Raw genomic sequence first — 23,425 nt, 5'->3', positions numbered from 1 at the left:
GCATCTTGATCTATCTCTATAGATCTTGATTCTCAATATGTAAGCAACTTCACCGAGGTCTTTCTTTGAAAAACTCCTTTCAAACACTCCTTTATGGTTTCCAGAAAATTATATATTATTTACAATCAACAATATGTCATCCACATATAATATTACAAATACTATAGAGCTCCCACTCACTTTCTTATAAATACAGGCTTCTCCAAAAGTCTGTATAAAACCATATGCTTTGATCACACTATCAAAGCGTACATTCCAACTCCGAGATGCTTGCACCAGTCCATAAAGGGATCACTGGAGCTTACACACTTTGTTAGCACCTTTCGGATAAACAAAACCTTCTGGTTGCATCATATGTAACTCTTCTTTAAGAAATCCATTAAGGAATGCAATTTTCACATCCATTTGCCAAATTACATAAAATCCGGCAACTGCTAACACGATTCGGACAGACTTTAAGCACAGATACGAGTGAGAAACTCTCATCATAGTCAACACCTTGAACTTGTCAAAAACCTTTTGCGACAATTCGAGCTTTGTAGATAGTAACACTACTATCAATGTCCGTCTTCCTCTTGAAGATCCATTTATTCTCTATGGCTCGCCGATCATCGGGCAAGTCAATCAAAGTCCATACTTTGTTATCATACATGGATCCCATCTCAGATTTCATGGCCTCAAGCCATTTCGTGGAATCTGGGCTCATCATCGCTTCCTCATAGTTTGTAGGTTCGTCATGGTCTAGTAACATGACTTCCAGAAAGGATTACCATACCACTCTGGTGCAAGCTATACTCTGGTTGACCTACGAGGTTCGATAGTAACTTGATCTGAAGTTTCATGATCATCATCATTAGCTTCCTCACTAATTGTTGTAGGAATCACTGGAACTGGTTCCTGTAATGAACTACTTTCCAATTCGGGAGAAGGTATAACTACCTCATCAAGTTCTACTTTCCTCCCACTCACTTCTTTCGAGAGAAACTCCTTCTCTAGAAAGGATCCATTCTTAGCAACAAATATCTTGCCTTCGGATCTGTGATAGAAGGTGTACCCAACAGTTTTTTTTGGGTATCCTATGAAGATGCACTTCTTCGATTTGGGTTTGAGCTTACCAGTTTGAAACTTTTTCACATAAGCATCGCAACCCCAAACTTTAAGAAACGACAACTTAGGTTTCTTGCCAAACCATAGTTCATACGGTGTTGTCTCAACGAATTAGATGGTGCCCTATTTAACATGAATGTAGTTGTATCTAATGCATAACCCCAAAATGATAGTGGTAAATCGGTAAGAGACATCATAGATCGCACCATATCTAATAAAGTACGGTTATGACATTCCGACACACCATTACGTTGTGGTGTTCCAGGTGGCGTGAGTTGTGAAACTATTCCACATTGTTTTCAAATGAAGGCCAAACTCATAACTCAAATATTTGCCTTCGCGATCAGATCGTAGAAACTTTTATTTTCCTGTTACAATGATTCTCCACTTTACTCTGAAATTCTTTGAACTTTTCAAATGTTTCAGACTTGTGTTTCAGTAAGTAGATATACCCATATTTGCTCGAATCATTTGTGAAGGTTAGAAAATAATCATACCCGCCGTGAGCCTCAACACTCATCGGACCGCATACATCAGTACGTATTATTTCCAATAAGTTAGTGGCTCGCTCCATTGTTCCGGAGAATGGAGTCTTAGTCATCTTGCCCATGAGGCATGGTTCGCAAGCATCAAGTGATTCCAAAAGTCCATCCGCATGGAGTTTTTTCATGCGCTTTACACCAATATGACCTAAATGGCAGTGCCATAAATATGTTGCACTATTATTATCAACTTTGCATCTTTTGGCATCAATATTATGAATATGTGTATCACTACGATCGAGATTCAGTAAACCATTTACATTGGATGTAAGACCATAGAAGGTTTTATTCATGTAAACAGAAAAAAATTATTCTTTGATTTAAATGAATAACTGTATGCAATAAACATGATCCAATCATATTCATGCTCAACACAAACACCAAATAACATTTATTTAGTTCCAATATTAATCCCAAAGGTAAAGGGAGTGTTCTATGGTGATCTTATCAACCTTGGAATCACTTCCAACACACACCGTCACTTCGCCCTCAACTAGTCTCTGTTCATTTTGTAACTCCCGTTTCGAGTTACTACTCTTAGCAACTGAACCAGTATCAAATACCGAGGGGTTGCTATAAACATTAGTAAAGTACACATCAATAACATGTATATCAAATATAGCTTTGTTCACTTTGCCATCCTTCTTATCTGCCAAGTATCTGGGGCAGTTCCACTTCCAGTGACCATTTCCTTTGCAGTAGAAGCACTCAGTTTCAGGCTTGGGTCCAGCTTTGGGCTTCTTCCTGAGAGTGACAACTTGCTTGCCATTCTTCTTGAAGTTCCCTTTCTTTCCCTTGCCCTTTTTTTAAACTAGTGGTCTTGTTAACCATCAACACTTGATGCTCTTTCTTGATATCTACCTTCGCTGATTTCAGCATCGCGAAGAGCTTGGGAATCGTTTTGTTATCCCTTGCATATTATAGTTCATCATGAAGTTCTAGTAACTTGGTGATAGTGACTAGAGAACTCTGTCGATCACTATCTTATCTGGAAGATTAACTCACACTTTATTCAAGCGATTGTAGTACCCAGACATTCTGAGTACATGCTCACTGGCTGAGCTATTCTCCTCCATCTTGTAGGCAAAGTACTTGTCAGAGGTCTCATACCTCTCGACTTGGGCATGAGTCTGAAATACCAATTTTAGCTCTTGGAACATCTTATATGCTCCGTGGCATTCAAAACATTTTTGAAGTCCCGGTTCTAAGCTGTAAAGCATGGCACACTAAACTATCAAGTAGTCATCATATCGAGCTTGCCAAACGTTCATAACATTTGCATCTGCTCCTGCAATAGTTCTGTCACCTAGCGGTGCATCAAGGACATAATTCTTCCGTGCAGCAATGAGGATAATCCTCAGATCACGGACCTAGTCCGCATCATTGCTACTATCATCTTTCAACTTACTTTTCTCTAGGAACATATCATAAATAAAACAGGGAAGCTATATGCGATCTATTAATCTACAACATATATATGCAAATACTATCAGGACTAAGTTCTTGATGAATTTAAGTTCAATATCATATTACTTAAGAACTTACACTTAGATAGACATCCCTCGAGTCATCTAAATGATCACGCGATCCATATCAACTAAACCATGTTCGATCATCGCGTGAGATGGAGTAGCTTTCTGTTGGAGAACGTAGTAATTTCAAAAAAATCCTATGCACACGCGAGATCATGGTGATGCATAGAAACGAGAGGGGAGAGTATTGTCTACGTACCCTCGTAGACCGTAAGCGGAAGCGTTATGAGAACGTGGTTGATGTAGTCGTACGTCTTCATGATCCGACCGATCAAAGTACCGAACGTACGGCACCTCTGAGTTCAGCACACATTCAGCTCGGTGACGTCCCACGAACTCCGATCCAGCAGAGCTTCGAGGGAGCGTTCCGTCAGCACGAGGGCATGATGACGGTGATGCTACCGACGCAGGGCTTCGCCTAAGCACCGCTACGATATGACCGAGGTGGATTATGGTGGAGGGGGCACCGCACACGGCTAAAAGATCAACTGATCAACTTGTGTGTCTCCATGGGGTGCCCCCTCCCCCGTATATAAAGGAGTGGAGGAGGAGAAGGGGCGGCCCTCTACTATGGCGTGCCCTGGGGAGTCCTACTCCCACCGGGAGTAGGATTCTCCCCTTCCATGTAGTAGGAATAGGAGGGAAGGAAAGGGAAAAGAGAAGAGAAGGAAGGAGGGGGCGTCGCCCCTCCCCCTAGTCCAATTCGGACTAGGCCTTGGGGGGGGGGGGCACGCAGCCTCCCCTCTATCTTTCCCCTAAAGCCCAATAAGGCCCATATACTCCCCGGCGAATTCCCGTAACTCTCCGGTACTCCGAAAAATACCCGAATCACTCGGAACATTTCCGATGTCCGAATATAGTCGTCCAATATATCGATATTTATGTCTCGACCATTTCGAGACTCCTCGTCATGTCTCCGATATCATCCGGGACTCCAAATTACCTTCGGTACATCAAAACACATAAACTCATAATACTGATCGTCACTGAATGTTAAGTGTGCGGACCCTACGGGTTAGAGAACTATGTAGACATGACCGAGACTTATCTTCGGTCAATAACCAATAGCGGAACCTGGATGCTTATTGAGGGAGTCCTGGATTAGGGGGTGTCCAGGTGGCCGGACTACACCTTCGGTCGGACTCCTGGACTATGAAGATACAAGATTGAAGACTTCGTCCCGTGTCCGGAAGGGACTTTCCTTGGCGTGGAAGGCAAGCTTGACAATACAGATATGTAGTTCTCCTACCATTGTAACCGACTCTGTGTAACCCTAGCCCTCTCTGGTGTCTATATAAACCGGGGAGTTTTAGTCCGTAAGACGAACAACAATCATACCATAGGCTAGCTTCTAGGGTTTAACCTCTATGATCTCGTGGTAGATCTACTCTTGTACTACCCATATCATCAATATTAATCAAGCAGGACGTAGGGTTTTACCTCCATCAAGAGGGCCCGAACCTGGGTAAAACTTCGTGTCCCCTGCCTCCTGTTACCATCCGACCTAGACGCACAGTTCGGGACCCCCTACCCGAGATCCGCCGGTTTTGACACCGACATTGGTGCTTTCATTGAGAGTTCCTCTGTGTCGTCGCTTTTAGGCCCGATGGCTTCTCCGATCATCAACAGCGATGCGATCCAGGGTGAGACTTTTCTCCCCGGACAGATCTTCGTATTCGACGGCTTTGCACTGTGGGCCAATTCGCTTGGTCATCTGGAACAGATCGAAAGCTACGCCCCTGGCCATCAGGTTAGATTTGGAAGTTTGAACTACACGACCGACATCCGCGGAGACTTGATCTTCGACGGATTCGAGGCACAGCCGAGCACGCCGCACTGTCACGATGGGCATGATTTAGCTCTGCCGCCGAACAGTGCCCTGGAGGCCGCACCTGTGTCCGCTCCGACCCCTAGCTCAGAGCCGATCACACCAACCGAGGATGGGTGGTTAGACACCGCCTCGAGGGCTGCAATTTCTACAGCGATCGAGCCGAACACCAGCCCTGTTCTCTGCGAAGCCCGTGACTCCAAGGAGCCGGACTCCTCTCCAGACTCCGAGCCCTCCGCACCCCGATCGATCGAACCCGATTGGGCGCCGATCATGGAGTTCACCGCTGCGGACATCTTTCAGCACTCGCCCTTCGGCGATATTCTGAAGTCACTAAAGTCTCTCTCTTTGTCAGGAGAGCCCTGTCCGGACTATGGTCGGCAAGGTTGGGATGCGGATGATGAAGAAATTCAAAGCCCACCCACCACCCACTTCATAGCCACTGTCGATGATTTAACCGACATGCTCGACTTCGACTCCGAAGACATCGACGGTATGGACGCCGATGCAGGAGACGATCAAGAACCAGCGCCTATAGGGCACTGGAAAGCCACCTCGTCGTATGATATATACATGGTGGACACCCCAAAAGAAGGCAATGGCGATGGAACAGTGGAGGATGACCCCTCTAGGAAGTAGCCTAAGTGCCGGCGTCAGCAGCGCCACTCTAAATCCCGCCCAAAAATGGTGATTCCGGCTCGGGGGATAATAACACCCCGTACAGTGCCGAAGACAACCACCTCCAGCAAGATTCAGCACAGGAGGATAGAGAAGCCAGCCCTCATGAGAGAGCGGCAGATAGAGAGGTCGAGGACGATAATTACATGCCTCCCTCCGAAGACGAGGCAAGCCTCGACGACGACGAATTTGTCGTGCCGGAGGATCCCGTCGAACAAGAGCGTTTCAAACGCAGGCTTATGGCCACGGCAAGCAGCCTCAAGAAAAAACAGCAACAACTTAGAGCTGATCAAGATTTGCTAGCCGACAGATGGACTGAAGTCCTTGCGGCCGAAGAGTATGAACTCGGACGCCCCTCCAAGAGCTACCCAAAGCGCAGGTTGCTATCCCAATTAGAGGAGGAAGCACTTAAACCTACATCACCAGCGCATGATGCGGCCGACCGGCCACCCCGTGGCCGCGACAGAGAGGCCTCTCGGCCCTCCACTCAAGTCGCACCCCGGTGCCGCTCCAAAAATACCAAGGCATGGGAAAATGCGCCAGACCCGCGAGACATATTGGAGGACAAGGCAAGGCAAACAAGATCGATCTACGGATCATGTGGGCGCCCCACGGCACGAGACGGTACTCGTCACGCCGGATATAGTAAATCCGGCCGGGCCGAACACAGTAGACAAAGCTCGTTTGAGCTGCGTCGTGATATAGCCCAATACAGAGGCGCCACACACCCACTATGCTTCACAGATGAAGTAATGGATCATCAAATCCCCGAGGGTTGAACATCGAATCATATGATAGCACAACAGATCCTGCGGTATGGATCGAGGACTATCTCCTTCATATCCACATGGCCCGCTGTGATGACTTACACGCCATCAAATACCTCCCACTCAAGCTTAAAGGACCAGCTCGACACTGGCTTAACAGCTTGCCAGTAGAATCAATTGGTTGTTGGAAGGACCTGGAAGCCGCATTCCTCGACAATTTCCAGGGCACTTATGTGCGACCACCAGACGCCGATGACCTAAGCCACATAATTCAGCAGCCAGAGGAATCGGCCAGACAATTCTGGACACGGTTCCTAACCAAGAAAAATCAAATCGTCGACTGTCCGGACGCAGAGGCCCTAGCAGCCTTCAAGCATAACATCCGCGACGAGTGGCTTGCACGGCACCTAGGACAGGAAAAGCCGAAATCTATGGCAGCCCTCATGACACTTGTGACCCGCTTTTGCGCGGGAGAAGACAACTGGCTAGCTCGCAGCAATAACATGACCAAGAGCCCTGGTAATTCGGATACCAAGGACAACAGTGACAGGTCGCCTCGCAATAAGCAAAAACGCTGCATTAACGGCGACAATGCTGAGGATACGGCAGTTAATGCCGGATTCAAAGGCTCTAAACCCAGTCAGCGGAAAAAGCCATTCAAAAGAAATACTCCGGGCCCGTCCAGTTTGGACCGAATACTCAACTGCTCATGCCAGATACATGGCACCCCCGAAAAACTAGCCAATCACACCAACAGGGATTGTTGGGTGTTCAAGCAGGCAGGCAAGTTAAATGCCGAAAGAAGAGACAAGGGGCTGCATAGCGATGACGAGGAGGAGCCCTGGCTGTCGAACAACAGTGGACAGAAAGGTTTTCCCCCACAAGTGCGGACGGTGAACATGATATATGCAACCCACGTCCCCAAGAGGGAGCGGAAGCATGTGCTAAGGGACGTATATGCGATGGAGCCAGTCGCCCCAAAGTTCAACCCATGGTCTTCCTGTCCGATCACTTTTGATCGAAGGGACCACTCCACTAGCATCCGTCATGGTGGATTCGCCGCATTGGTTCTAGACCCAATTATTGACGGATTTCACCTCACTAGAATCCTTATGGACGGCGGCAGTAGCCTGAACCTGCTTTATCAGGATACAGTGCGGAAAATGGGCATCGATCCCTCGAGGATTAAACCCACCAGAATGACCTTTAAAGGCGTCATACCAGGTGTAGAAGCCAACTATACAGGCTCATTTACACTTGAAGTGGTCTTCGGATCTCCGAATAATTTCCGAAGCGAGGAGTTAATCTTCGACATAGTCCCGTTCCACAGTGGCTATCACGCACTTCTCGGGCGAACCGCATTTGCCAAGTTCAATGCAGTGCCGCACTACGCATACCTCAAGCTCAAGATGCCAGGCCCTCGAGGCGTCATCACGGTCAATGGAAACACCGAACGCTCTCTCCGAACGGAGGAGCATACAACGGCTATCGCAGCGGAAGTACAAAGCAGCCTCTCAAGGCAATTCTCCAGTCCGGCCATTAAACGTCCGGACACCGTCAAGCGCGCCCGGAGTAACCTACAACAAGACCGCCTGGCACATTCCGAGCAAGCATAGCAATGCGGCCCCAACCCCAGCCCTCGCGAACTTGCGAAACCAGTGCCGCGCGTACATAACTACGCTCTGGAAATACCATGGGCACAGGGGGAGGGGCACCATCTTGGCAAGCCCGAAACGCGGATTAAACCGCACTAGGGGCTGCCGATTTCTTAAATTTTCTCTTATTTTCAGGACTCCATTCTTCGGAAGGCTTGTCCGGCAGTACAATTGCCGCACAAACGATACAACCAGGGAAGCAGAAAGCTACGCCACACTACGGAACTCTAAGGTGGTCTCTATAACGAGCAGTATACCTGTTTCGCATAACATTCCGCAGCTCGCCCCTGGAAAAGACATATTTGATAGTCCTATCTTTTGCTTATCGCACTATTTATATCGTTCTGCTTTGATCGCAGCTTTTTTAAATAAACAATCCATAGCTTACGTCTATTACCGCATTACCTCTTTTTTACGAATATATGTTCATTAATGACATGTTGCACCCGTACACTTTGGCACGGCCAATACGCCAGGGGCTTAAGTACCCCACAACATGGTGTGAGAAGTCCGAACACTTTCACAAGTGCGGCACCCCGAACTTATAGCATTATATGCATCGGCTTCGAATCATGTCTTGGGTCAATAGTTGGGTTTGCCTGGCTCCTATGTTTTGGTACCTTATGTTTCGTTATATCGGCGAAGGTAGCACTAGGAGAACTACTGCGATTGTGCCCCAGTTGAGCTGGGCTAAGCACTTCAGTAGAGAAAGCTAAAACTGACCGTCATGATGAGGCGAGAGATGGTCGCTGTTCGAGAGGTTTTCGAGTCCCTAAAGACTTATGCCGCTTAGAGTGAGGAGTCGGCTTTGTCCGGCCTAGGCGTGGATAGCGCCCCGAACTCGGTCTTCCGAACACTAGGGGCTTCGCCGAAATTTAAAATTATAGAATTCTATGGCTAAGTGAGAGTGTTCAAGCATTATAGTCCAATTGCCTTGTTCGTTGTGTTGAGCGCCTCCCTCGAAGGACCCAAGAATGGGAAAAAGAGCACTCATGTTTATCCCGAACACCCCAGCACTCGTGCCATGGGGGCAGAAGCCGACGACTCACCATCTCTCAAATTTGATAAACGGCCGCACATAAGGTAATATTTTAAATTCAAAAAGCATTGCTTAGCGCACATGAACAAGTTTTCAGCGCACAGGACAAAACGAGCGAGTTCACTGAAAAATTACATTCATAGAACATTCATCCGCCACAAGGCGGGCACCCTTCAGAACGCCCTCATAATACATCTCGGGCTTGCGATGCTCCTTGCCCGGCGGTGGCCCGTCCTTCACAAGCTTCTCAGCATCCAGCTTGCCCCAGTGCACCTTCGCACGGGCAAGCGCCCTACGAGCACTCTCGATGCATATGGAGCGCTTGATGACTTCGAGCCTTGGACAGGCCTCCACCAGCCGCCTCACCAGCCCGAAGTAGCTCCCAGGTATGGCCTTTCCAGGCCACAGCCGGACTATGAGGCCCTTCATGGCCTGTTCGGCCACCTTACGGAGCTCGACCAGCTGTTTCAGCTGGTCGCTTAAGGGCACCGGGTGTTCGGCCTTAGCATACTGAGACCAGAACACCTTCTCCGTCGAGCTTCCCTCCTCGGCTCGGTAGAAGGCGGAGGCATCCGACACGCTACGGGGCAAGTCTGCGAATGCTCTTGGAGAGCTCCGGATTCGGGTAAGTGACAAGTAATTCACTTTTACGTGCTTGCTTTGCATAAAGAATGCCTTACCCACCGCTATCTTTTTTATTGCCTCAACCTCCTGGAGGGCCTTCTGGGCTTCGGCCTTGGCAGACTTGGCATCTTCAATGGCCGCCGCGAGCTCAGACTCTCGCCTCTTCGAGTCAAGCTCCAAGCTCTCATGTTTTTTCATGAGAGCCTGGAGCTCTTGCCGCACCTCGCCAACCTGCGTCTCATGCTTCTCCCGCTCGATGCGCTCCGTGGCCGCCCTCTTTTCGGCCTCGGATAGCGCTTGCTTAAGGGTCGCCACCTTAATTGTGGCCCCTACAATGGCCGCGTTAATCCTGTCACTTTTTGCAATTGCACCTTTCACATATTTCAATAAGGTATTTCTTACCTTCCTTCTCCTCGAGCTGCTGCTTGGCTAGGCCGAGCTCTTGCTCGGACCACTCGAGGTTCTGCTTCAGCGTATCCACCTTCGTGGTCAGTGCGGCGGAGGCCAGCAGCGAAGCCTGCATACGCATATTAACTTGATTATGTTAGACTCCTGCGATTATTAGATCCTCTATTCGACTTTTCTTTCCGGACACCGAACAGAGCATCAGGGGCTACTGTCTATGCGGTAATATTTTTACATATTCTTTACTTACCTCAAAGCCTGTTAGAAGGCTGGCATAGGCTTCAGTCAGTCCGCTCTTGGCGGACTGAACCTTCTGGATCACCGCACTCATAATAGTGCGGTGCTCCTCGTCGATGGAGGTGCCGTTAAGCGTCTCCAGCAAATTGTCCAGTGCCTCCGGTTGGACGGAGGTCACCGGCTCGGTAGGCTTGCTCCTCTTGGAAGGAGGCTGCCTACCGGAGTCCGGAACCGTTGAAGGTTCCAGCGCGGTGTCCGGCTCAAGGCCGGACTTGGAGCCCTTGGAGGTTCTATCCCCTTTACGCCTAGAGTCCGGGAGGTTGCCTCGCGGCGCCTCCAGGACCACCTCCTCCTGGCTTGGAACCTGTTGGGACGCCACCTCGGCGCCATCCATATGGTGGGGGGAGGAAGCCGTCGGAAGCGAATTCACATCCGACGAGTCCAGGGAGCCGCTCGACGACTCGTCGAGCCCGGCCTTGGGCGGACTGCACAATCATGTTCAACGTAAGGAAAAGCTGTGCAATGGGGGAATACTATGAATCACTCTGCTATCCGGATACTTACGATTTCGCCAGGGGCTTGGCCCTGTGCGGCCACTCCTCTTCGCCGTCGTCGGCGTTGGTGGAGTAGTCCGGAGGAGGGGTCTTCCCCCTCTTGGACCCTTCGGCCTCCCCGGTTGGGGCGGCCTTCCTTTTCTTCCCTCCCCCCGCTGGGGGGGAGAGTTCTCTTCTTCCTCCTCCTCGTCTTCAGGGGAGGAGCGCGCCTTGGAGTCGTCGGATGGTGAATCTGACACCTCCTGGCGCTGGGCACTCTTTCGAGTCCCCGTGGCCTTCTTCTTGGCCTTCTTCTCCGGCACCACGTAAGGTGCCAGAACCAGCAACTTCGCCAAGCGAGCGTCCGCTGGGCCTTCGGGCAAAGGAGCCAGACAGTTGATCTGTCCGGACGTCTCCTGCCAATCCTGTCAAAGGTAAGGGAACTTAGATCCCGCATGGAGTCAAACTATGAAAAACTAATACCCTGTAAAAGGTGAAAACAGCTTACCGCACGAGCGTGATGCTGCCTGCTGAATCCGTGATCCTCGGTAGCGGATGCGGGGGCCTCGGCGCCCTTGAAAAGCACCTTCCAGGCATCTTCGTACGTCATGTCGAAGAGCCTGCTCGTTTGCGGGCGGCGATCTCCTCCAGGGCCCGGCGCTGCCGGACCATCTCCTCGAGCAGGTAGTCGTCGCGCGACCACCGCATGGCGTCCTCGTCGGAGAAGCCGCGCCGGGCTATCTCCTCGTACTCCGGCGGGAGGCTGGACTCCACCTTGGGCTCGACGAGGGCGCCGGAGCTGCGGGTACGCGCGCTGACAGGCGTGTCCTGGGGCTCCGGCTTGACGGGGCGGAGGTGGAGGCAGGGAGAGCCGCCGGACGAGGAGGAGGACACCCCGGTCTCCATGCGCCTCGGCGTCCAGGAGCTTCCCCGACGGCGTGAGAAGGACGGGGGAGCGGGGTACTCGAGGCACGGCGTGTTGCCACCCTTGATGTACTCGAGGACGGACTCCAACATGCGCCCGGGCACGCCCCACCACCGATGCCGGCCGGCGGCGTTGAACCTGCCGGAGGGCACGACGCCGTTGGTGGCCTCGAGCTGCTCGTCCTGCCGGCGGCGGAAGTACGGCTCCCAGATTGGGCTGTCGGGGACGTACCGGTGCCCCTCCCTCGCCGCACGCGGCAGGGACGAGCGGATGCGTGCGATCCCCGCATGCCGCGCCGCGCCGGTGGGTACCGGGGGCACCGGCACGCCGCCGGCGCTGATCCTCCACGCCCCGGGCACCCGCATGTCTGGCGGGACCGGGTACTCGTCCTCGAAAAGGAGGCGAGCCTCGTCCTCGTGCAGATGACGGCGCCCGAATCCGTTCACCGCCGCGCCGTCGCCTGGGAAACGCTCGGCCATGCTTTCTCAACTGATGACGGTGAGAGGAGGAAAGGGGGAGAAATGAGTGCGTCGTCGGTGGATGATCGGGGTGAGTCTCTCCGGCGCGCTTGCAGTCGGCTTTTATAGACGGAGACGCCGCGTGGTAGGCTTGGCCGGCGCGTTACGCGTGGCGTGATTGCGTGGCGGCCGAGGGACGCGTCGCCCAGCCTTCACTGCGCCGCCCGTGAGGCATCAATGAAGGCTGACCGGCGCGGCAGCGCGCGGCAGCTTTGGCATTGATTCGCTGCGGGAAACGAGGCGATGAGGACGACGAAGGGACGAGAAGAGAGTAGAGTCGCTGACGCGGCTGGCCCGCGGCTCTTCGCGCCCCCGAGCGACCCCCAGCGCGCCAGGTTCAGGTTGGGTCCACCGGCGCCAATTTCGGCCCGAGCCGGCGAAAACTGGGCTCTTGGGGGCGCGACTGGGCCCATTTTTTGGCGCCGGCGGACAAAAAAACGCCTGGGGCGCCTTCTTGGGGACGCGGCTGGAGATGCTCTAAGAACCTGTTTGACTTGTGCACCGCGACGCTCTTCACAGGCACGTCGAACGCCTTCATTGGTTTTTTGGTGTCGTTCTGCACGTTGGACTTAGGCCTGGAGTCGAGTGCCTTGACTTCCTTGATGCTCTCCAGAAACAACTCCAGACCCTATGTGTTTGGTTTCAGTCACCAACTAGAATGGCATGGGTCGGACCCGTGACTGGGCCTCATTCCTTCGTTTAGTACATAGCTGGAACGAGAATCAAGTGGTTCCCACCGAGCGAATATTCGGGTGATATGCGGAACGCGCCGATACCTCCAAATCGGAGGAATCGCGCGGAACTGGTCCTCTCGTCTCTCAGGGCCGCCTCCGCCTCGTCTCTGCCGTCTCTCCCTCTGCTCTCTCATAGCCACAGCGCTCCCATCTGGGCGGCGGATTGGGTAGCAACCGACAGGGGCCAGTGGTTGCTGGCGTCGACCACACCCTATATGGTGGCCTAGCCTGCAGGGAGATGGCTCCAAATTTCTGGCGACGACTAGATCTTTCGGGGAGCGACGGCGGCCTGATCTGCTGGTGGGCGCGCGGCGGCGACCTGATCTGCTGGTGGCCGGCGGTGGCCTGACTTGCCGATGAGTAGGTGGCTGATTTGTTGGGGACGGCGACTGACCTGTTGCCTTGCTGCTGGCAGCTACCTGATCTGCTGGTACCGCCACGCAGGGAGCTGCGAAGATGAGCCTGGTGTGGTATTGTTCGACGAAGACTAGCAAGCGAGCAGCATTGTTCAACGAAGACTAGCAAGCGAGCAACGCAGCCTGAAGCTTTACTCAGTGGACTAGTGGAGGCAGAGGAGCAGTGGCAGATCGCTAATGTGCATCATTATCCTCTTTTCTTTTTTTCGTATATTTTTTATTCTTCCTTGTAAATTGATCCCTTTTTCGCTTGTAGAAATGCGTTTTTTAGCCTCAAGGTCATCTTGTAGAAATGCTTCAGTGCAAGAGGAAATAGTTGCATATAGGTTTGATGTCATATTTATAATGCTTTGTGAATGTACCTGGCCGAAGTGAACCAAATTCATTATGTTTCGTCTCTTCAACCAAACACCAAAATGTAACCATTCCATTCCATGTATTGCCTCTAACTAAACACAGGAACGGAACCGACCCAGTCTAGTGGAATGGAACCATTCCATTTCATTTCACTTCGTTCCGCAACCAAACACACCCTAAAGTATGCACAGCATAAAGTTAGTGATTCTGCATCAAGAAACTGAAACTGCCTGGAAGGAGGGCAAACACCTAAGAGAAACGCACTCGACTTACCTTCACCGGCTTCTTTTCAGTATGATCCAGGTCCAAGAGCTTGAGTTTTTCATCCGCTTCCTGTCGAATGAAGAACAGGTATGAATCATCACGAAGATGGCTCAATCTACTCCCTCCGTTCCTAAATACTTGTCTTTCTAGGCATTTTAACAAGTGACTACATACGGAGCAAAATGAGTGAATCTACACTCTAAAATATATCTACATACATCCGTATGTAGTAGTCATTTGAAATGTCTAGAAAAACAAATATTTAGAAACGGAGGGAGTACATGATAACCTTAGATATGGGTCACGACAAAGATAGTTAAATCTACGCGATAAGAACACCTAATGAACAGGCCTTAAACAGGACAGCACAGACCCGTAACCCTGTACCAATTATCTGCTTACTTGGAAAAACTTGGCATTTATTCCTTCTTTTATACCTCCTGCCATTCGGCAGAGATACCAGCATTAGCCGCATCCTGCCATTAAAATATAAGAGGTTAGGACAAACAGAATTTCAGCATGCCAAGACTCAGAGACTCGTGAGTATGTTGGGTCACCTGTTTATTGTCAAGCAACTCAATCTTCTCTTCCTGATAACCGTACACAAACAAAGTCAGAAGAATCAAATAGACATCGAGAAAAAGTTCATGTGCAAGGGTTGCAGGATGCTCAAACTCACCAGTCCAGCTACCATCTGTTGAATTGCTTCAACGTCAAAGCCAATTTGAGATAGATCAGTTTTAACACCTGTGACCTGTGCATATTGAACAGAACATGATGAATGCTTGAACTGAGAAGAAAACTGAATTTTCATAGGATAGCATAGCATTATAAGTAGAAAACTGAATATAAGTAGTGACCTAAACACTCTTATTTTCTTTAAAGAGGGAGTACCTACTAAACAAATTAGCTTAACAGCTTTCGCAACATTGAAAAGTACAGAAAGCAGAGTACGCCTTTGGTGCTCTCACGGAATTCTTTTGAAGAAAAAGGCTGGAAAACTATGTGCTCCATGCATGCAAGTGAAAGACTAGCAATAGCTTATCAAAAAGACATAATAAACAAAATCAGATTCTCCATAGACAATTTAGGAAGATCACTCTGGTTATGTTTGTGCTCATATGTATTATTATTCTACGCAATTATCTATACCCCTATATAGTGTGCGAATGACTTTGAAAGATGGTCATTGGATGAAGCCAATCCGACGGTGCAGAGATGGCAAATCCGAGCACTACTGGCCGTCGGATATCATCTACATTCCACCAGATTTTGCCACATGTACAATCTAGAAGACTACATGATAGAACTTAAGCATAATGCACAAACCTCAAAACACAAGCACGTCTCCTTTGTTCTAGAATCTTCCGTATCATAATTGCCCACTTTTTTCGGATGAATTGCCATTATTTGTTTTTACTTTATGCTTTACAACGTACAATTTCATGAATCTTAAAATAGATTTGCTTTTTTTATAAAAACTAATTGATTTTGAATGAGATGAACTATAAGAATTAAACGAACATCTACATCATGCATATATGACTCAAAGCTTACATGCTATAATGTGATATTTATTCATAACTTGGTTGCCAAATCTCATGCGTGCAATGCACGTGTACCTTACTAGTATTTTATGGTATATGGACAAAAGTACTTGAGTACGCTGCAGTTAATGGTTGTAAACACCAGATTGGTGTATTCCCTTAACCAGTCATTTGAAGTGTTGCACAGTTTCTGGATTTGAGCCAATCTTGACATGCTAGCCAGTATACGACCATGGATTATGAACATTAACAACAAAAACAATCACAAGCAGGCCACGACTAGTACTTGTATGTTGTTATGTGATGGAATCAGCCATATTAGTTGCAGCTTTGTTTTAGGGAGTTAGTTCAGTTTGTACTACCCCCTATCGAGTGGGCTTACATGGGTACGCCACTTGTACCCCTAGATGGCGACTGTTCTAAACAAAAATCCTGACCCACCTTCCGGATGAACTACAGTATGATGGAAGCACCTACTTGTAGTGAACAATTCAATTAATTCAATTATGGTATCTGAAGGTGTTGATTAGGTAATGTAAGAATGAAAACAGAAGAACAATTGTTGCTGTTCTACAAGAACAAACTTCATAAGGTCCCAGGGGTGAATCATAAACTTGCCATCATATCAGTATATCACTGTTCAGGACTAACATCATTGCAAATCAACAAACCTCATTCCGGATTTGTTTGGAGACTTCCACTTGTTCGTCCATTTTGCCATCCAAATTCTCAAGGCGTTTTGTTAGATGTCTTTTCGTTGCCTGAAATTAATTGAATGTCACAGTCATTAGTCAGCACATGCTTGGCAGGCACTATGGATGGTTATTTTTTCTGCGGGGTACACTATGGATGATTTGGAGTGCCCATTGATGCCTTCACTTGTTATGCAGAAAATGAAAATGAGATCATCAAAACCACTGTCCTATACTTTCCATACATATATGAGTGTGGCAAAGCGGATTTAATTGTAATATTCAGTGACAATATCTTAGGAGGAAGACAAGACGAAATTCCAGGCTGGTGTGAAGAGGCTTGCTCATGTGGCGGCTGCCCTGGCGGACATATCATATGCGCGCGGCAGGCTGCTCCTGGGAGATGGGGATGGTATTCAGATTGGATAGTTATCTCGGTCTTTTTACTTTAGATTGGCCTATGTCCACTGGGGTCTGATGCCCGCTGGATTTGCTCTTTTGGTGTTGTTGGTCCCTTCTCTTTGGAGTCCTATACTCTAGACAGGTGCTTTTGGTTCGAGTAGTGGTTGTAGTGTCGTCAGGTTTTCGCCTCAAAGCTGATAGTCCGTTTTAGGGTTGTCATGTGGTGGGTTTCCTGACGATGCACCAACTCGCTCTCGCCCCTTTCAGTCTCCTCTGCTTGGTAGTTGATTTAGTTGGCCCCACAGCTGATAGTCCGTTTTAGGGTTGTCATGTGGTGGGTTTCCTGACGATGCACCAACTCGCTCTCGCCCCTTTCAGTCTCCTCTGCTTGGTAGTTGATTTAGTTGGCTCGGTGCTTATCTTGTGATCCTGAACAACAAAGACTGATGCATTTCCGTTGATTGCAAAATTAATGGAAAGGGGTGTGAGCCCGGTTGGAAAAAAACAATCAGACGGGTCCGTTCGCTCCTACTATCCTATTGTTTGCTCATCATAAAAACATTCAGCGAATTTTTTTCCCTCTGATGATCAATAAATAAAAGCGAGAAAAATAACAAGGCATGAGCTGGAAATCCACCGACCTGGAGCTCCGCCAATACGTCCGACAGGCGGCCATTCCGAAGCAGACGTTGACTGGCTGGGGCTGGACGAGCTCATGGCTAGCTTGTCCTCACCCTTGTCAGTTTGTGTAGCTCGTTTTTTGACAGACACTCGGCCACTATACGCATGGCTCTTGAGTGAGTCGTTTTTCGTCCACGCAAGGCCAAGCTCAGTCGTTTGGTTCCCGACCCGCGGGAGGGATCAGCGCTGCATTTCTACCCATAGCTTCAGCTTTGTCTTGGACGCCCTTGGGCCCTTGCCGGAGGAAGGATGAGGCCAAGGCCTTGGTGTCATCGGATCGCACCCTCAACTATTGCAACGGGGATAATGTTGCAGAAACATCTTCAATGAAGGTTATGCTACATATTTCTTTTGTACTCCCTCTGTAAGCTAATATAAGAGCGTTTAGATCACTAAAGTAGTAATCTAAACGCTTTTATATTAGTTTACGGAGGGAGTAACAAAGATCATGTTATGGATATTTCTTTTTGCAACATAGACCATGTTGTGGAAACATCTGTAGAATTTTTTGCAGCAGAGGTCATGTTACAGAAACTTTTTGTAACAAGAATCATGTTGCAAGATCTGTTGTTGCATCTCAGCTCGGGGAGGCCACACCTATGGGTGTCGGTGCTCCTTCAGGACGTCAGCGACGTGGAACAACGACGAATGATGGCGGACGTGGCGGCATGGCTCGCAGATGCGAGCGGTGCAGTTCGGCAGCTTCCAGCATCTACGCCTGGTAGCAGGCCGCTGCACCGGCCACCTGGCATGTCACGGACGAGGTGAATGCTTGGATGAAGTGGCACATGTGTATCACGATGCAAGCTAGGCGTAGAAGATGAATGACTAAAGAAAGGAACGAGTGGTTCTCCCTGGTTAGCTATGGAGATTAAGGAAAAAAGGATAAGCGGTGGTAGCCTCAGACCACATGGGACGCGTGGGAGGCGGTGGACGCTGCGCTGTTAGGCTGCAAATGTTTGACGCAGTAGCAGGCGTATTTTTGTAAAATTGAAACAGATTTGCCTTAGATACGCATCAGACGACCGTAAACCAATGATGGCAGATACATTATCATCATCATCAACTCCATTTTTGTAGGAGTAGAGAAGATATCATCTCCCTCACTGACGCAGGCAGCAGCATGAGCTGACTTGAGAATAGTGTTTGGACTTTGGATGAGATGATCCAACAAACCACGCCACGCACAACAACCCAGATCCAGCAGAATCCAGTCCAGTCTCCAGTGTCGTCGTCCTCTGCTCGGCCTCGGCAGACAGCCAACAGATCCATCAGGTACACTCCAATCCCCTCCCTCATGCTCTTCATCCTCTTCCGTTCGCACCACATAAATGTCTAATTGCTCGTATTTGCTTGCATCTTGGCTTCTGCTTCTGTTCTGCCTACAGTGAGTAAACGCAGCAGGCAACTTAGCTGGTTCATCTCATCCTTTTACTTCAGTGTAGAAACATTGCCTCCGATCATCTGCAAGTTTGTGCAATCCTGTGCTTTCAGACGCGGCAGAAATCACGTTGAGACATGGCCGAGCACGCGGTCGCTGCCGTGCTGCAGAGGGTAGGCGCCACCGTGATCCAAGAAGTTGCTTTTCTGGGCCAGGTTCCTGCCAAGGTGGAGGCCCTCAAGTCCGAGCTCAAGCGCATGCAGTGCTTCCTCAGGGACACCGACGCGAGGATGGAGAGGGGCGAGAATGAAATGCTCAGCCAACTGGTGTCGGAGGTCAGGGACGTCGCCTACAGCATCGAGATCATCATCGACACGGCCAGCATCTTGGCCAGGGAGAACAGCAGACCGCCGTCCCTCTTGGGTGCCATATCCAAGGGCGCCTGTTACCCCGTCCACTGCAAGCGTCTCTACAGCATCGGGAAAAAGATCGATCAGGTGACAGCGAGAGTTAATAAGATCTTCGAAGAATTTGCAAAGTATAACATTCATAGTACTTGCCTGAATGAGACAAGATACAGTATGGATGAGAACGAGACTCTACGCGCTAGGAGACTGACGCTTCCGGATCTCGGGGATGAGGTCAATGTCATTGGCTTTGACAGCGAAATCAACCAGGTCAAAGATGAACTGCTTGACTCGGAGAACAAGGACCTCACTGTCGTCTCCCTTGTTGGTCCAGGGGGGGCAGGGAAATCAACCATCGCCAGGAAGGTCTACAATCTTGTCGCAAAAAATTATTTCAACTCCTGCGTATGGATATGCATCTCACAAAAATTTACAGTATATGGTGTTCTGAAGGATATTGTCAACGGGGTCATGGAGAATCAAGACTCCCAAGAACTAGGAACAATGAGCGAGATGGAAATTATAAAGAAGATCCACAGTTTTCTCAAGGATAAAAGGTACCTGGTGGTTTTAGATGATGTCTGGAGAATGGAAGACTGGGATATGGTCCAAGCCGCCTTTCCTGATGTGAAAAATGGAAGCAGAATTGTTCTGACAACTCGCAACTCAGCAGTTTCCAATCACCCCAACGCAAGAAAAATAATCCAGCAGGTCAAGCTCCTTAACGAAGAAGAAAGTATAGAGCTATTCAATAGAAAGGCATTCCCTTCGTATGTCGTCCATGGCAGAGGTGATCTGGATAGCTTCAGAGAACTAGGCAAGATACTTGCATTAAAATGCAATGGCTTGCCTCTTGCAATTATAGTCATGGGAGGTTTCCTTTCAAAGAATCTCAGGATCACCGAGTGGAGAAGAATGGTTGCTAGCGTAAACTGGGTCGCGATGAAGAATGAGGGTGACATCAAAGCCATACTGGACCTAAGTTACTATGATCTGTCAAGTAATCTGAAGGCGTGCTTTTTGTACATCACATCATTCCCAGAAGACTACGCAGTCCCGGTAGGCCTTCTTACAAAGTTGTGGGTTTCAGAGGGTTTCATACCGAACGTGCGTGGAAGCTCCCTTGAAGAAACCGCGCTCAGGTATGTGGAAGAACTGGCGCAGCGCTGCTTGATCCTAATTGAAAAGAGGAGCTCCAGGTGCATCAAGACCGTTAAGGTGCATGACGTGTTGCGTGACTGGGGAATCGGGCGAGCACGAAGAGAAGGGTTCTTGAAAGACTGCAGTTCCAGAAATGAAGTGGAGACCTCATATTCCAATGAAATGAGAGCTTACAGAGTAGTTCTCTACGACTCCGTTCGCGTGAAGGTTGGTGTTGCTATGCCAAATCTGCACACCTTGCTGATCTTCAATGCAGCTCAGCTAGAAAGGAATGTCTTTTCTTTCCGAGGCTTAAATTACCTGCGGGTACTCTACTTTGATGGCATGAGAGAGAGATGGCAGCTACCTACAGAGATCGGCAGGATGGTACATCTGAGGTACCTCGGCATGAAAGGTGGCACATATGTACTTCCTGCTACCATCAGCAATCTCACAAACCTACATACTTTTGATGCAAGAGATGCCATAGTGGAAGCACTCCCTATGGATCCCTTGAGCATTTCGACACTGAAGCATGTCCATATCTACAAGGTCGAGTCATGGTCCGTGTGGAAGACCACCATGCAGAGCAACCTGGAGTCATTTTTCATAGTCCTGGCAGCCAACACCCCGAAGCAATGGGAAGGAGCAATTGAAAGAATGGAAGAAAAACCCTCCTGGTGCTTTGGGAAGCACTACCAGAGCGTCAAACAGCTGGAAATTGTGGGGGCATGCGAGGACGAGTTCGGAGTGCCCAACGACCTACATCTTCCTGATCTGCAACTCCTCCCGCACAACCTGAGACGGCTGAAAATTAGCTGTCCTAATCTGCTGAATGATGAAGACCCCATGCCGACACTTGGGAGCCGGCTGGCGTACTTGAATGTGTTGGAAATAGGGGTTAAGTCCTACACTGGCGCGACCATGACCTGCCCTTTTAGTGGGTTTCAATACCTGCACAATTTGGTGCTCCACGATCTAGATATCGAGGAGTGGATATTGGAGGATGGCGCCATGCCAAAGCTCAGGATACTAACTCTCTGCAAGTGCACCAAGCTGAAGGCGCTTCCACAAGGATTGCAGCACCTGAAGGAACTTAAGAAGCTGAAAGTGATAGCGATGCCCGAGTTGGATCAAGTATTATGCTACCTGCTACACAAGGCAGGACGCGAGGTCATCATCAGGTCAAGTGAGGAGCACTTTGAGCATGTACAGATCCCGTAAGTACACACTGTGCCACATGCCTCCATTTTCAACTGGTAGAACAATGCCATGAAATCCATCGTCAGCTGGTACTTAACTGGTTTCACATGACAGTTAAGCACTCATAAATAAAAAATAAATTTCAAAATAAGGACAGAAATAACGGTAGCAAGGAAAAACCTCAAAGTAATTGCAGCTACTCCCTCTGTTCCTAAATATAAGTCCTTCTAGAAATTTCAATATGAACTACATACGGATGTATATAGACATAGTTTAGAGTGTAGATTCACTCATTTTGCTCCATATGTAGTCCATATTGGAATCTCTAAAAAGACATATATTTAGGAACGGAGGGAGTATAATTCACTGATGCTATACTGTTCAGTTTTGACATATACTGACATGCTATCTAAAGCACCACTGTTTTATTCTGAAGTGAACACTTATGACTAAGCTACTCTAGCATGTCCCTCTCCTGCAGCAAGTATGACATGTAAGGAGTAACAGGCTGACATCCATGGACAATGGGGATCTGAAGCAATTTAAATTCGCTGCCATCGTACATGCTGGGTGGAATGGATATCTTCGAAAGTGCGAGCTACTGACCTGATACCGACAAACTGTCAATTTTGCTTACGGGTTTATCTTGCTACTATTTGTTATGTACTTACATATGTGTAAACATAGTATTTTGTACCAAGATTGTTAGTAAATGTGTGTACTGTGTGTCGTGGTTCTAAGCCTGACAGTAGAGTGGGGGGTAGGTATGGAGAGGCAAGGTCCTAGCTATGGAGAGGTTGTAAGCACAAAGGATGTACGAGTTCAGGCCCTTCTCGGAAGAAGTAACAGCCCTACGTCTCGGAGCCCGGAGGCGGTCGAGTGGATTATGAATGTATCAATTACAAGGTGCCGAACCCCTCTGCCTGTGGAGGAGGGTGGCTTATATAGAGTGCGCCAGGACCCTAGCCAGCCCACGCAGGAGAGGGTTTAAGGTGAGTTAAGTCTGGGGCGTTACTGGTAACGCCCCACATAAAGTGCCTTTACTATCATAAAGTCTACTTGATTACAGGCCGTTGCAGTGCAGAGTGCCTCTTGACCTCCTGGTGGTCGAGTGAGTCTTCGTGGTCGAGTCCTTCAGGCCAGTCGAGCGAATCCTCGTTGGTCGACTGGAAGGCGACCTCTTCTAAGGATGTCCTAGGGTAAGTTACTTGGATCAGGTCCATGATCCTACCCTAGGTACACAACCCCATCATTAGCCCCCGAATGGATCGAGGCTTCGAGTGAATAAGGAGTTGATGTCGTTTCCGATTAACCTTTGCGCTCCGGTTGTGCGCTGTTCTGGACCAAAGAATCCCTTTGTCGACAGGAAACAAATTGCCTTCAGTCAACTTGATCCATTCTGTTTTTGCGTCGAGTGATCTTTCAGGCTTCGACGATCTCCGAGCGACGGATCGCCGGAAACACCGCGCCTGACAGACTGATTTGTTGCTCGCGGATTCCGCGGGATGCGAAATTTTGGGGCGCGCGCGAAGCGGGGCGGACCGCGGCGCTCGGATGGGACGGGGCATGGACGCCTCGATCTCCGCGCCGCCTTTTTCGCCACGTATCCCGCCTGCATAACTGTTCCAGATATGATTAGATCGCCCGGGCCCGCCTGTCATCCACTCGGAAGGGACCTTATAAGTGTGCCCGGCGAGGATTTCTGTGCTGCGCCTTAGCATTCTTCCCCTCTCTCTGCTTCCTTCCTCCCTGCTCAGCGTGCTCGCTCTCGCCCCCGCACCACTTCCCTTTGCGCATCTCGCCGGCGACCA

At 49.2% G+C, this 23,425-nt stretch overlaps 1 protein-coding gene and 1 long non-coding RNA gene across 2 annotated transcripts; one reads left to right on the top strand and one right to left on the bottom strand.

The window, feature by feature from the left end:
- Nucleotides 1–12,974: 12,974 nt before the first annotated feature.
- On the bottom strand, nucleotides 12,975–14,906 carry LOC119297511. Its single transcript, XR_005145669.1, has 5 exons — nucleotides 14,841–14,906; nucleotides 14,719–14,751; nucleotides 14,564–14,637; nucleotides 14,171–14,230; nucleotides 12,975–13,018 (listed from the first exon to the last, which is right to left on the bottom strand). It is a non-coding gene; the product is annotated as an uncharacterized LOC119297511 (long non-coding RNA).
- Nucleotides 14,907–17,721: 2,815 nt separating this feature from the next.
- On the top strand, nucleotides 17,722–22,314 carry LOC119302005 (putative disease resistance protein At1g50180). The gene is made up of 3 exons (XM_037579014.1): nucleotides 17,722–18,758; nucleotides 18,872–21,631; nucleotides 22,096–22,314. The coding sequence occupies exons 2-3, from the start codon at nucleotides 19,002–19,004 to the stop codon at nucleotides 22,109–22,111; spliced, it is 2,646 nt and encodes an 881-aa protein (XP_037434911.1). The 5' UTR covers nucleotides 17,722–18,758; nucleotides 18,872–19,001; the 3' UTR covers nucleotides 22,112–22,314.
- The last annotated feature ends 1,111 nt before the right edge of the window (nucleotides 22,315–23,425 follow it).

Source organism: Triticum dicoccoides, chromosome 5A, assembly GCF_002162155.2.
Source record: "Triticum dicoccoides isolate Atlit2015 ecotype Zavitan chromosome 5A, WEW_v2.0, whole genome shotgun sequence".
Taxonomy (NCBI): domain Eukaryota; kingdom Viridiplantae; phylum Streptophyta; class Magnoliopsida; order Poales; family Poaceae; genus Triticum; species Triticum dicoccoides.
This window is presented reverse-complemented; position numbering and strand designations above follow the sequence as displayed.